Source organism: Suricata suricatta, chromosome 8 (genome assembly GCF_006229205.1).
Source record: "Suricata suricatta isolate VVHF042 chromosome 8, meerkat_22Aug2017_6uvM2_HiC, whole genome shotgun sequence".
NCBI lineage: Eukaryota > Metazoa > Chordata > Mammalia > Carnivora > Herpestidae > Suricata > Suricata suricatta.
The window spans coordinates 38,387,020-38,402,381 of record NC_043707.1 but is presented as its reverse complement, the minus strand read 5'-3'; the positions used below and the strand labels follow the sequence as shown (position 1 = coordinate 38,402,381).

The 15,362-nt window shown below is 37.6% G+C and overlaps 1 protein-coding gene across 1 annotated transcript in view; it reads left to right on the top strand.

Moving 5' to 3' along the window:
- Positions 1–543, top strand: part of LOR (loricrin) — a 1,097-nt gene extending 554 nt beyond the window's left edge. Inside the window, exon 2 of the mRNA XM_029945772.1 lies at positions 35–543. Coding sequence (XP_029801632.1) covers positions 35–321 — 287 coding nt within the window. The 3' untranslated portion in view covers positions 322–543. The remainder of the gene's footprint in view (positions 1–34) is intronic.
- Positions 544–15,362: the final 14,819 nt, after the last annotated feature.

The window sequence follows — 15,362 nt, the reverse complement described above, 5'->3', positions numbered from 1 at the left end:
TCCGGGGGCGGCGGCGGCTGCTTCTCCAGCGGAGGGGGGTCGTCCTGCAGTGGGGGCGGTGGCTCCTCCGGGGGCGGCGGCGGCTGCTTCTCCAGCGGAGGGGGGTCGTCCTGCAGTGGGGGCGGTGGCTCCTCCGGGGGCGGCGGCGGCTGCTTCTCCAGCGGAGGGGGGTCGTCCTGCAGTGGGGGCGGCGGCGGCTCCGGCTGCGGCGGCAGCTCCTCCGGGGGCAGCGGTGGGGGTGGTGGCTCCGGGAGTGGCAAGGGCGTTCCGGTCTGTCACCAGACCCAGCAGAAGCAGGCGCCTACCTGGCCAAGCAAATAAGGCTTCCCTTTGGACGCCGCGGAGACAGAGGAGCTGGAGATGTTCCCGGTGGGCTCCTATGGGCTTAGTGCTCTCTTGATATTGCCCTGAGGTTCCCAAATGATTCATGTGTTAACACATCCACAAGAAGCCTCAGAGCTCTGGGGCTGCATCTTGTTCTGCAGTTTTCCCTCTCTGGATTCTGTATAACTACCTCCCAACCCTAGTGCCTCCTCAGTCAATAAATTTGCAATTCATGAGAATTTCTGGGTTTCCAGGCACCTTTGTAGCTTCCAAGTTACATTTCATTCATTTTCTTTCCTCCATTCACTCATCCAACCATATGTACATTCGTTCAACAAATATATTTATTTTGTTGTGGGAAGGGTGGGTAGTCAGCAAAGGAGGGAAGAACGGCTGGCAACCAGAAACAAAGATGTAAACTCTCTGTTTTATGGCTTAAGATGGTGAGGTGATCCTCAGACACAAAGTTTCTGGGAAGAGATTTCCATGAACATCCCCTAGTGCGTTGGATTTCCACTATGGGTCTTCTTCTTGAGCTCAGGGCTTCTTAAAGACAGGTCTGCCCTGGGGAGATGCTGTCTCTCATAGTCCAGAATCTGCTCTGCAAGGTTTGAAGGCAAGGTGGCTTCACAGGAGCACTAGCTCAAGCTACCCAGACTCACAGGGGAAAGAATAGTTGTATATTTGTGACTCTCTACAGCATGTAAGACTGTTTACTAGGCACCTGTAGGGAGAGGAGAAAGTACAGGAGCTGTTTCCTGATCTCTTAAAGAAGGCTTCACGCAACTTAGGGACATTCAGCATAAGTGTATGCAATAAACACCAGTCCCAGAGAGGTCATGGGGGAAACACAGGAAGCATACCAATTTGCAAGGAAGAAGCTATAATTGCTCTGTTCATTGTGTAGCTCTCAAAAGAGATGTAGAGCATCAGCCTGGCCAGGAACTCTCCAGACCCCATTTCATATCCTAATTCTACTAGCTCTAGGTAAATGTTAACTTATTGATTTACTCAGAGCAAAACACCTGCCACACCAAAAATCCAAAGTACTCTTCTTACCCAATCATTGCTGGAGACAAAAAGACAAATTATCCCTCCCCAACTCTTCCATTTACAGAGTCAAAACAGCAGCTTTAAAGACTCCATAGTCCAACCAGTGCATTCTTTTTTTAAAATGAAAGTAGGACTTTTAACTCTGTACCAGATGGAGTAGATGCATCCATCTGGTACAGATCCTTATTGCTTTTAATAAATATAACTAAAATATCTGGGCACAATATATACATATATATTAAATATAAGGATAGTCTAAAAGGTGTAGAGAAGAAGACAGAGTAGCTAGAGTCCTCAGAATTTGAGGTAAGTTCCCTGGGTTTCCTGTTTGCTTCCTATTATCTTAGATTGGGCACTGAAAAGGTTGCAACCAAGAAATGCCAACAGGTGCAGACAAAAAATACCCTCCCACCACATCGGCTTTCTTTATCCAAAAGACCAGGAGATGACCTAGCAAGGCAGAAATCTTTTATGATAATATACACCTTACTTTAACTAATCATCTTGGAAAAAAAGAATTAGAAGATTGGACTTCCATATGGACTCAGTGGTAAGGAGATAACACCCCTATGCACACACTTATGGTGCAATATTAGCAAAGACCTGATATAAGATTTGAATAAGATCCAGAGCCTCAAAACATAATGCCCAAAATGTCTAGCACACAATAAAAAATTACTTACCATATCAAGAGCCAGAAAAATCTCAACTTGAATGAGAAAAGACACAATCAATACTAACACTGAAATGATACAGCTTTGGGGGTTTTCTGACAGGGACTTTAAAGATATTATAGAAATGCTTCAACAAAAATTTACACACACACTTGAAAAAAATAGAAAGTCTTGGCAAAGAAGTAGAAACTATAAAGAAGAATTAAGTGAAAATTTATAATAAACAATTGTAGAATTAAATTTTAGAATTGAAAAATATAAAATTCACTGGGTATATTCAGTAGCAGAATGGAAATGACACAGTAAAGAATCAGTGAACTCAGAATAGATCTATAGAAATTATCCAATCTCAATGAAGGAGAAAATAGACTGAAAGAAAAAAAGAAGTAGGAGGGCTTCAAAAACCTGTGGGACAACAAAAGAGTTAGCATTCATGTAATCAGAGTCCCAAAAAAAGAGAATGTGGGGCTAAAAAAATTAGAAGAAATAATAGATCAACATTATCTAACTTTGGTGAAAGGCATAAATCTATAGATTTAAAAAGAAAAGAACATCAAACAGGATAAACCCAAAGAAAGTCACACCAATACATCACTCCACAAAAGCGAATTTAAAATGAATGAGACTAAAAGTTAAGACTTGAAACTATTAAAATCCTAAGAGAAAGTGTAGGGATAAAGTTCCTTGATATTGGTCTCAGCAGCAACTTTCTGAATGTGACAACAAAGCACAAACAACAAAAGCAAAAATAGATAAATGGGACTACATCAAACTAAAGAGCTTCTCACAACAAATGAAACAACCAACAAAATAAAGATAGCCTACAGTATGGAAGAAAATATTTGCAAATCATACAACTGATAAGGGTTATTAGCAAAAATTTAGAAAAAGAACTTACAACTCAATAGCAAAAAAATTAACAACTTCACTTAAACATTGACAGAGAAGCTGAATATACCACTGTCCAGACACACTCCTGGCCAACAGGTTCATGAAAAGGTATTCAACATAACAAATCATCAGGGAAATGCAAACCCAACACCACAATGAGGTATCACCTCACATCAGTCAGAATGGCTATACTCAAGAAGATAAGAAATAACAAGTATTGGGAAGGATGTAGAGGTGAATAAAACCTAGTGTACTCTTGGTGGGAATACAAATTGGTACAGCGACTATGGAAAACAGTATGGAGGTTCCTCAAAAAGGTAAAAATAGGACTTCCATATGATCTAGAAATCCCACTCCTGGGTATATATATCTGAAGGAATTGAAATCGGGATCTTGTAAAGATATCTCCATATACAATGTTCACTGCAGCATTACTCACGATACTAAATGTCCATTAATAGATGAATGGGTAAAGAAGACCATATATACATATATATATATATATATATATATATATATATATATATATGAATATTATTCAGCTAAGAGAAAGAAGGAATTCCTGCCATTTGCAACAACTTGGGCCATTATGATAAGTGAAATAGTTCAGATAGAGAAAGACAAATACTGTATATATTCACTTATATGTGGAATCTAAAAAAGACAAACTCAAAGAAAGAGAAGAACCTGGCTGTTACCAGGAGTTGGGATGTGGAAAAAATGAGGAGATATTGGTCAAAGAGTACAACTTCCAGTCATAAAATTAACAAGTTTGGCGGTCTAATATAAAGCATGTGATTATAGCTAATAATCTTGTATCATATACTTGCAGGTTTCTAGGAGAATAGATCTTAAATCTTTTCATCACAAAAAAGAATAGGTAACTATGTGACAAGTTGGAGGTAGTAGCTAATATTATAGTGGTAATCAATGTACTTTTGAAGGTATCAAATCAACATGTTATACAACTTACACAATGTGTCAATTGTATCTCAATAAAGCTGGTAAAAACATGTAATAAAGATGTTTATGAGTTGTACATATAGAAGCAAAAGAGAGAGAAAGGACAAAGAAATGAAACCACACCAAAAAACATTATAACCAAATTTCTGAAAACTAATGACAAAGAAAAAAAATGCTGAAATCAGGTAGAGAAAAATGACCCATCATCTTCAGGGAACCTATGGTTTGAATGGCAATAGATTATTCATCAGAAACAAAGAAAGAACAAAAGAATGAAAGAAAGAGAAAGAAAGAAAAAGAAAGAGAAAGGAGAAAAGGAAGGGAGGAAGGAAGGAACCAGGAAGGTCAGAAAGTAGTGGCACATTTTTCAAGTGCTGAAAGAAAAAATTGCCAACCCCAAATTCTGTATGCAGTGAAAATACTCTTCAGAAATGAAGGTGGAATATAGTCTCAGATGAAAGAAAACAAAAACATACAAATAAACAAAAAGAGTGTTTTCAACAGACCTACTCTCAAAGAATGGCTAATAGAAGTTCTTCAAACGAAAAGAAAATAATCAATGAAGTCACCTTAGAATATCAGGAATGAATAACAGTGCAAAGTGTAAAATCACAAGTAAATATAGGACAGTATCTTTCTTCTCTCAAGTTTTTTTAAAAAATATTGACATTTGTACCAATAACAAAACATTGATGTAATTTTCAGTGTATGCAGAAGAAATATTTATAATTGGGGAGAGTAAAGAACCGGAATGGAGATAAGGTCTACATTTCAAAATGTCAATACCAGTAGTCTGTGATAAGTCACATACAAAATGTAATATCCACAGTAGTCACTAAAATAAAAAACAATACAAAGAGATACGGTAAAAAAAATATCATTATAGGTAAATCAAAATAAAATTCTAAAATAAAGAAGTAAATTTTTATTGTAGTATAGCATACATTTTCAGATGGTCTCCAACTTATGGTTTGACTTAATTTTTTTTTATTTTACAAGGGTGTGAAAGTAATACTCATTCAGTAGAAACCATACTTCAACGTTTAATTTTGTTCTTTTCCTGGGCAGCTCCATCAGTCACACAGTCATGAGGGTAAACAACTGATATACTTGCAACCATTCTGTACCCATACAACCTTTCCATTTCCCACTTTCATACAGTTTGAATGAGTTACATGAGATATACAATATCATACACATATACAATATTTTTATTATAAAATAGATTAATCACATTAGATTATTTTGCCAGACTGTAGACAAAAGTAACTGTTCTGAGCACATTTAAGGCAGGCAAGGCTAAGCCATGTTGTTGGTAGGTTAAGGTGTAATAAATGCATTTCACCTTAAGATATTTTCAGTTTACAATGTGTTTATTGGGACCTTACTCTGTTACTGGACTTGGGTCCCTCATCATAACAATGGTATAAGTAAGGCTGGACCCAAAATTTAAAGGCACAGGAGAGGCTTTATTGGGGTTTATGCTGGAGCACAAAGGAAAGTATCTTTAGGCCGACTAACTGAGGAGAGGTCAGGGAGGGTTTTGTAAAGAAACTTAGGTGGAAAAAAGGTGCCGTCTAAGATGTAGAAGTGGGGAAATAGCACCTGTGCACTTAAACTCCACTCTTCTTCATGAGTCGCTGTCAAATTAACGTGTGAAATCTCCACACCTGGGTGTGACTTTTAGTATTATAATGAGGGGAAAGTTTGTGAAAGTTCAGCACTGGGGTACATTTTGGTGCAGACTTGTTTGGACTGGTCTCCGCTTCCTTTTTAGCTGGTGTTTTGCTCTGCAAGAAAAGTGATAAGGGCCAGCAGGCAGTAAGGAGCTTTCCAGGTGCACAGGGGCTTGCTCTCAAGGCCCCTGATTGTTTTAACCCCACTATAAGTTGAGGAACATCTGTGTACAAATGCACAAATAGAAATGACAGATTAATTTTTACCAAGTGAACTCACCCCAATACCTCAACGTCAGAAGCTTTCCTTATCCCTGTCTTAGTCATTGACTACATTAAATGTATTATTATTCTGAATCCTAATATTGTAAATTAATTTTGCTTATTTTTGAAGGTTATATTAAATATAATCCTATGCTATGTATTTTTTTGTATCTGGAGGTTTTTTTGCTCAATATTATCTCTGGTGAAGTCTTCTGCCCATTTCTTCACTGGATTATTCATTTTTCGGGTGTGGAGTTTGGTGACTTCCTTGTAGATTTTGGATACTAGCCATTTATCTGATATGTCATTTGCAACTATACTTTCCCATTCCATCGTTTATCTATTAGTTTTCTTGATTGTTTCCTTTGCAGTGCAGAAGCTTTTGATCTTGATGAGGTCCCAGTAGTTCATTTTTGCTTTCATTTCCCTTGCCTTTGGGGATGTGTCAAGGAGGAAGTTGCTGTGATTGAAGTCAAGGAGGCTGTTTCCTGCTTTCTCCTTGAGAGTTTTGATGGTTTCCTGTCTCACATTCAGCTCCTTCATCCATTTTGAGTTTATTTTTGTGTATGGTGTAAGAAAGTGATCTAGTTTCATTCTTTGGATGTTGCTGTCCAGTTCTCCCAGCACCACCAACTAAAGAGGCAGTCTTTTTTCCATTGGATACTCTTTCCTGTCTTGTCAAGAATTAATTGGCCGTACATTTGTGGGCCCAGTTCTGGATTCTCTATTCTATTCCATTAGTCTATGTGTCTGTTTTTGTGGCAATACTATACGGTCTTGATGATGACAGCTTTGTAGTAGAGGCTAAAGTCTGGGATTGTGATGCCTCCCATTTTGGTTTTCTTCTTCAATATTACTTTGGCTATTCCGGGTCTTTTGTGGTTCCATACAAATTTTAGGATAGCTTGTTCTAACTTTGAGAAGAACGCTGGTGCAACTTTGATGGGGATTGCATTGAATGTGTAGATTGCTTTGGGTAGCAATGACATTTTCACAATGTTTATCTTCCAATCCATGAGCATAGAATGTTTTTCCATTTCATTGTGTCTTCTTCAATTTCTTTCATAACTTTTTTTTCTATAGTTTTCATCATGTAGGTCTTTTACATCCTTCGTTAGGTTTATTCCTAGGTATTTTATGGTTTTTCGTGCAATTGTGAATGGGATCAGTATCTTGATTTCTCTTTCCACTCCCTCATTATTGGTGTATAGGAATGCAACAGATTTCTGTACATTGATTTTGTACCCTGAAACTTTACTGAATTCATTGATCAGTTCTAGAAGGCTTCTGATGAGTTGATCAGGTTTTCCATGTAAATTATCATGTCATCTGTGAAAAGTGAAAGTCTGAATTCTTCTTTGCCAATTCTGATGCCTTTTATTTCCTTTTGTTGTCTGATTGCTGATGCTAGGACTTCCAGCACTATGTTAAACAACAGTGGTGAGAGTGGACACCCCTGTCGTGTTCCTGATCTTAGGGGGAAAGCTCTCAGTTTTTCCCCATTGAGGATGATATTAACTGTGCGCTTTCCATAAATGGCTTTTATAATGTTTAAGTAAATTCCTTCTATTCTGACTTTCTCAAGGTTTTTATTAAGAAATGATGCTGGGGTGCCTGGGTGGCTCATTTGGTTAAGTGTCTGACTTCAGCTCAGGTCGTGATCTCAGCGTTCGTGGGTTCAAGCCCCGCGTCGGGCTCTGTGCTGGCAGCTACCTCAGAGCTTGGAGCCTGCTTCAGATTCTGTGTCTCCTTCTCTCTCTGACCCTCTCTGCTCATGTTGTCTCTCTCTGCCTCTCAAAAAATAAATAAAACACATAAAAATATTTTTTTAAAAAAGAAGAAAGGGTGCTGTATTTTGTCAAATTCTTTTTTTGCATCTATCAACAGGATCATATGGCTTTTATTATTTTTTTGTTAAACCCATTGATGGATTTGCAAATATTGAGCCAGCCCTGTAACCCTGGAATGAATCCCACTTGATCATGATGGATAATTCTTTTTATATGCTGATGATTCTGATTTGCTAGTATCTTGTTGAGTGTTTTTGTATCTGTATTCATTAAAGATATTGGTCTGTAGTTCTCTTTTTTTTGCTGGGTCTCTGGTTTGGGTATCAAGGTGATGCTGGCTTCGGAGAATGTGTTTGGAAGTTTTCCTTCTATTTCTATTTTTTGGAATAGTTTGAGAAGAATGGGTATTAGCTCTACTTTAAATGTCTGGTAGAATTCCCGTGGGAAGCCATCTGGCCCTGGCCTCTTATTCATTGGAAGATTTTTTATAATGGATTTGATTTCTTTACTGGTTATCAGTTTATTCATGTTTTCTATCTCTTCTCATTTGAATTTTGGTAGTGCATGTATGTTTAGGAATCTTTCCATTTCTTCTAGGTTGTCCAGTTTGCTGGCATATAGTTTTTCATAGTAATCTCTAATGATTACTTGTATTTCTAAGGGATTGGTTGTAATAGATCTATTTTCATGCATGATTTTGTCTATTTGGGTGCTCTCTCTTTTCTTTCAAAGGAGCCTGGATAGATGTTTATCAATTTTGTTTATTTTCTCAAAGAATCAGCTCTTGGTTTCATTGATCTGCTCAACTGTTTTCCAAAGAGGTCATCCAGATGGCTTACAGGCACATGAAACAATGCCCAGCATCACTCATCATCAGGGAAATACAAATCAAAACCACACTGAGATAACCACCTCACGCCAGTCAGAGTGGCTAAAATGAACAAATCAGGAGACTATAGATGCTGGCGAGGATGTGGAGAAACAGGCACTCTCCTACACTGTTGGTGGGAATGTAAACTGGTGCAGCCACTCTGGAAAACAGTATGGAGATTCCTCAAAAAACTGTCAGCAGAATTCCCCTATGACCCAGCAATAGCACTGCTAGGGATTTATCTAAGGGATACAGAAGTGCTGACACAAAGGGGAACATGTACCCCAATGTTCATAGCAGCACTGTCAACAATAGCCAAAGCATGGAAAGAGCCTAAATGTCCATCACCTGAAGAATGGATCAAGAAGATGTGGTATATATATATATACAATGGAGTACTACATGGCAATGAGAAAGAATGAAATCTGGTCATTTGTAGCAAAGTGGATGGACCTCGAGGGTGTCATGCTAAGCGAAATAAGTCAGTCAGAGAAGAACAGATACCATATGCTTGCACTCATAGATCTAACAGGAGAACAGGAGAAACCTAACGGAGGACCATGGGAGGGGAAAGGGAAAGAGAGTTGAGGAGAGAGAGGGACACAAACCCTGAGAGACTATTGAATACTGAAAACAAAACGAGGGTTGAAGGGGGAGAGAATGGGGGAAGGGAGGTGGTGGTAATGTAGGAGGGCACTTGTGGGGTGGAGTACTGGGTGTTATATGGAAACTAATTTGACAATAAACAAAAACAAAAAAATATTATCTCATGTGCTTGCTTTGAGCAGTAGCTTCTTAGTTTTCATATCTATTTGGTTTATAGGTATATAAATATATCATAGTTTATATTTCCTATTGTCACTAGAAATTGTTTTGTTTCTTTTTGAGACAGTCAAGTTGGTGATTTATAATTAATTAGTTTTCCACAAATCAATTATGCTGTGTTTTCATTACCACTTATTTCAAAATATTTTATATCTTCTGTGATTATTTTCCCTTCACCAATGAGTTATTAAGAATGCTTTACTTAATTTCTAAATCTGGAAGGATTTTCTAGATATCTTTTTTTTAAATTTAAATCCGAGTTAGGTAACATACATTGTAATAATGATTTCAGGAATAGAATTTGGTGACACATCATTTACATATAACACCCATGCTCATCCCAACAAGTGCCCTTCTTAATGCCCATCACCCATTTAGCCCATCCCCCACCCAATACCCCACCAGCAAGCCTGTTTGTTCTCTGTATTTAAGAGTCTCTCACACTTACCTTTCTCTCTCTGTTTTTTTTTAAATGTTTATTTATTATTTTTGAGAGAGAGACAGAGCAGGGGAGGGGCAAAGAGAGAGGGAGACACAAAATCCAAAGGAGGCTTCAGGCTCTGAGCTATCAGCACAGAGCACTATGCAGGGCTTGAACCCACAAACCGTGAGATCATGACCTGAGCCGAAGTCAGACGCTCAACCGACTGAGTCACCCAGGAGTCCCCCCTTCCTGTCTGTTTTTTTTTATCATATTTTTGCTTCCCTTCCCCTATGTTCATCTGTTTTGTTTCTTAAACTACACATGAGTGAAAACATAGAGTATTTGTCTTTCTCTGACTTATTTCGCTTAGCAGAATACATTCTAGTTCCACCCACATTGTTGTAAATGGCAAAATTTCATTCATTTTGTTCGCCAAGTAATATTCCATTGTGTGTATACACCACATCTTCTTTATCCATTTATCTGTCAATGGACATTTCAGCTTCCTCCATACTTCATCTATTGTCGATAGTGCTGCTATAAACATCAGAGTGTATGTGCCCCTTTGAAATATCTGTATCCCTTGGATAAATACCTAGTAGTTCAATTGCTGGGTCACAGGGTAGTTCTATTTTTTATAACAATTTTTAAGTTTATTTATTTATTTTGAGAGAGATAGAGCATGAGCAGGAAAGGGAGGGAGGGAAGGAGGGAGGGAAGGAGGGAGAGAGAGAGAGAGAGAGAGAGAGAGAGAGAGAGAGAGAGAGAGAGAGAGAATGAGAGAATACCAAGCAGGTCCTGCACTGTCAGTGCAGAGCCCAATGTGGGGCTCAAACCCTGGATCCAAGAGATCATGACCTGAGCCAAAATCAAGAGTCAGACGCTCAACCAACTGAGCCACCTAGTCACCCCTGGGTAGTTCTATTTTTAATTTTTTGAGGAACCTCCTTACTGTTTTCAGAGTGGCTGCACCAGTTTGCATTCCCACTAACAGTGCAAAAGAGTTCCCTTTTCTCCACATACCAACAATATCTACTATTGCCTGAGTTGTTAAGAAAATGGTCCAGGTTCATTATTCTGCATTTTGCTGTTCGGTTTTCGCAGCACCACTTGCTGAAGAGACTGTATTTATGCCATTGTATATTCTTTCTTGCTTTGTCAAAGATTAGTTAGGAATATGTTTGTGGGTCCATTTCTGGGGTTTTTTATTCTGTTCCAGTGATCTGAGTGTCTGTTCTTGTGCCAGAACCATACTGTCTTGATGATTACAGCTTTGTAATACAGCTTGAGTCTGGGATTGTGATGGCTCCAGCTTTGGTTTTCTTTTTCAAGACTGCTTTGGTTATTTGCCTATTTGGGGTCTTTTCTGGCTCCATACACACTTTAGGATTTTTTGCTTTAGCTCTGTGAGTAATTTTGGTGTTATTTTGACAGAGATTGCATTGAATCTGTAGATTGCTTTGGGTGGTATTGACATTTTAACAATATTTGTTCTTCTTATCAGGATCATGAAATATTTGTGTGTGTGTGTGTGTGTGTGTGTGTGTGTGTGTGTGTTCTTCAACTTCTTTCATAAGTTTTCTATAATTTTCCAGCATATAGAATTTTCACCTCTTTGGTTAGATTTATTTCTAGGTATTTTATGGTTTCTGTACAATTGTAAATGGGATCAATTCCTTGATTTTTCTATCTGTTGCTTCATTGTTGGTGTATAGGAATGCAACCGACTTTTGTGCATTGATTTTATATCCTGACACTTTGCTGAATTCCTGGATCAGTTCTAGCAGTTTTTTTGTGGAATCTTCTGGGTTTTCCATATAGAGTATCATATCATCTGAAAGTTTGACCTCCCCCTGGCCAATTTGGATGCCTTTTATTTCTTTGTGTTGTCTGATTGCTGAGGCTAAGACTTCCAATACTATGTTGAATAACAGTGGTGAAAGTGAACATCCCTGTTTTGTTCCTGACCTTAGGAGGAAAGCTCTCAGTTTTTCCCCATTGAGGATGATGTTAGGGTTGGGTCTTTTATATATGGCTTTTATGATTTCGAGGTATAATCCTTCTATCCCTACTTTCTTAAGAGTTTTATCAAGAAAGGATGCTGTATTTTGTCAAATGCTTTCTCTGCATCTATTGAAAGGATCATGTGGTTCTTACCCTTTCTTTTATTGATGTGATGCATCACAGTGGTTTTGTGGATATTGAACCACCCTTGTATCCTGGTATAAATCCCAGTTGGTTGTGGTAAATAATTTTTTAAATATAGTGTTGGATCTGGTTGGCTAATATCTTATTGACAACTTTTGCAACCATATTCATCAGGGAAATTGTTCTATAGTTTTCCATTGTAGTGGGGTCTTTGTCTGGTTTTGGAATCAAGTTAATGTTGGCTTCATAGAAAGACTCTGGAAGTTTTCCTTCTATTTCTATTTTTTGGAATAGCTTCAAGAGAATCGGTGTTAACTCTTCCTTAAATGTTTGGTAGAATTCCCCTGGAAAGCCATCTGGCCCTGGACTCCTGTTTTTTGGGAGATTTTTGATTACTAATTCAATTTCTTTCCTGGTTAAGAGTCTGTTCAAATTTTCTACTTCTTCCTATTTCGGTTTTGGTAGTTTATATGTTTCTAGGAATTTGTCCATTTCTTCCAGATTGCCCTATATGTTGGCATATAATTGCTCAAAATATTCTCTCATTATTTGTATTTTTGTAGTGTTGGTTGTGATCTCTCCTCTTTCTTTTTTGATTTTGTTTATTTGGGTCCTTTACCATTTCTTTTCAATAAAACTAGCTACAAGCTTATCAATTGTGTTAATTCTCTCAAATAACTAGCTCCAGGTTTCATTCATCTGTCCTACTGGGTATGTGTATATATATATAATTTCTATTCTATTCTTTATTATTTCCCTTCTTCTGCTGGTTTGGGCTTTATTTCCTGTTCTTTTTCCAGTTTTTTTAAGGTGTAAGGTTTGGTTGTGTATTTGCGACCTTTCTTTCTTCTTTAGGAAGGCCTGGTTTGCTATATATTTCCCTCTTATGACTGCCTTTGTTGCATCCCAGAAGTTTTGGACTATTGTATTTTTATCTTCATTGGCTTCCATGTAGTTTTTAACTTCCTCTTTAACTTCTTGATTAATCCATTCATTCTTTAGTAGGTTGTTCTGTAATCTCCAAGTATTCCTGGTCTTTCCAAGTTTTTTCTTGTGGTTCATTATTAGATTCACAGCGTTATGGTCGGAAAATATGCAAGGTATGAACTAAGATTTTTGTACTTGTTGAGGGCTTGTACCAGTATGTGATATATTCTGGAGGATGTTCCATGTGCACTCGAGTTTGCCCTCAAGAAGAATGGGTATTTGGCTGCTTTAGGATGAAATAGTCTAAATATATTGGTTACATCCATCTGGTCCAGTGTGTCATTCAAAGCCATTGTTTGTTGTTGATTTTCTGCTTACATGATCTATCTATGGCTGTAAGTGGGATGTTGAAGTCCCCTACTATTATGGTATGATTATCAATGTGTTTCTTTATGTTTGTGATTAATTGATTTATATATTCTGTTACTCCTATGTTGGGAGAATAAATATTTACAATTATTAGATCTTCTTGTTGGTTAGATCCATTAATTATGATATAATGCCCTTCTTCATCTCCTGTTACAGTCTTTATTTTAAAATCTAGTTTGTCTTGTATACATATCTCCAGCATTTTTTTTGGTGACTATTAGCATGATAGATGGTTCTCCATCCTTTTACTTTCACTCTGCAGCTGTCTTTAGGTCTAAAATGGGTTTCCTGTAAGCAGCTTATAGAAGGGTCTTGTTTTCTTTATTTTTAAAAAAGTTTATTTATTTTTGAGAGAGAGAGAGAGAGAAACAGAGCATTAATAGGGGAGGAACAGAGAGAGAGAGAGAGAAGGAAAGGGAGACACAGAATCTGAGGCAAGCTCCATGCTCTGAGCTGTCAGCATAGACCCTGACACAGGGCTCAAACTCCAGATCCATGAGATCAGGACTTGAGTTGAAGTTGGACACTTAACTGACTGAGCCACCCTGACACCCTGATGGGTCTATTTTCTTATCTATTCTGATACTCATTGTTTTTTTGGTTAGAACATTTAGTCCATTGACATTTAGAGTGAGTACTGAAAAATAGGAATTTAGTGCCCTTATGTTGTGTGTAGTGTTGGTGTTTCTGGTGATATTCTCAGATCCTTTTTAGGCTTTGTTACTTTTAGCCTTTTTTGTTTTGTTTTGTCTTCTCTACTCTAAGAGTCCCCCTTGAAATTTCCTGCAAGGCTGGTATAGTGGTCATGAAGTCCTTTAGTTTTTGTTTGTCTGGGAAACTCTTTATCTTTCCTTCTGTTTTGAATGGCAGCCTTGCTGGATAAAGAATTCTTGGCTGCATATTTTTCCAACTCAGCATGTTAAATATATCCTGCTACTCCTTTCTGGCCTGCCAAGTTTCTGTGGATAGGTCTGCTGCAAACATGAGCTATCTTCCCTTCTAGGCCAAGGACTTTTTTCCCTTGTTGCATTCATAATTCTTTCATTGTCTCTGTATTTTGTGAATAGGTCTATTATGTGCCTTCATAATGGTCTGCTGTTGCTGAATCTAGAGTTCTCTGTGCTTCTTGAATTTTGATGTCTTTGGTGTCCTTCCCCAGATTAGGAATGTTTTCCACTATAATTTGCTCACATAATCCTACTGCTCCTTTTTCTTTCTCTTCGTCTTCTGGCATTCCTATGATTTGGATGTTATTCCTTTCAATAAGTCCCTGAGTTCCCTAAGTTTTGTATCTGATCTTTTGCCTTTGTTTCCCTCCTTTTTTCTACTACATTATTCTCCATAATTTTGTCTTCATATCACTGATTCTCTGCTCTACTAAGTCCATCCTTGCTGTGTGGCATCCATTTAAGTGCGACTTGGGGGGACCACCTGGGTGACTTTGTCGGTTAAGTGTTCAACAGCTCAAGTCATGATCTCAATGTTCTTGAGTTCAAACCCTGCATTAGGCTCTGTGCTGACAGCTCAGAGCAGAGCCTGCTTCATATTCTGTGTCTCTCTGCTCCTCCCCTGCTCTCTCTCGCTGTCTTAAAAATAAATGAACATTTAAAAAAAATTCAGTATATCTCGATTTTAACACAATCTCAGCTGACTGGATTTTATTTCTTTTTTCTTCATGGAAAGAAAGGGATTCCCTGGTGTCTTCTACGCTTTTATTCAACTCCAGCTGTATTTTTATTATCATGGTTCTAAATTCTAGTTTAGACATCTTACTTAAATCTGTTTTATGTCCTTGGCTGTCATTTCTCCCTATCATTCCTTTTTGGGTGAATTCTTTCATTTTGTCATTTTTGAGGAAGAAAAGAAAAATATTTATAAAATTAAAACTAAAAACAAATAAAAGAAGCTAGATCCTAGGTATGTTTCAATATGCTTGTTGATAGAGATTCTTAATAAGATAAAGAAAAAAGGGAAAAGAAAGAAAAATAAAAGATAAGAAAAATGATAAATTAAAAAATATAGAAAAAAATAAAGAAAATGAAGTAAAATAAAAAAATTTTTAAATAAAAAATAACCAAAAAATAAAAACTTCTCTTTCTGTAT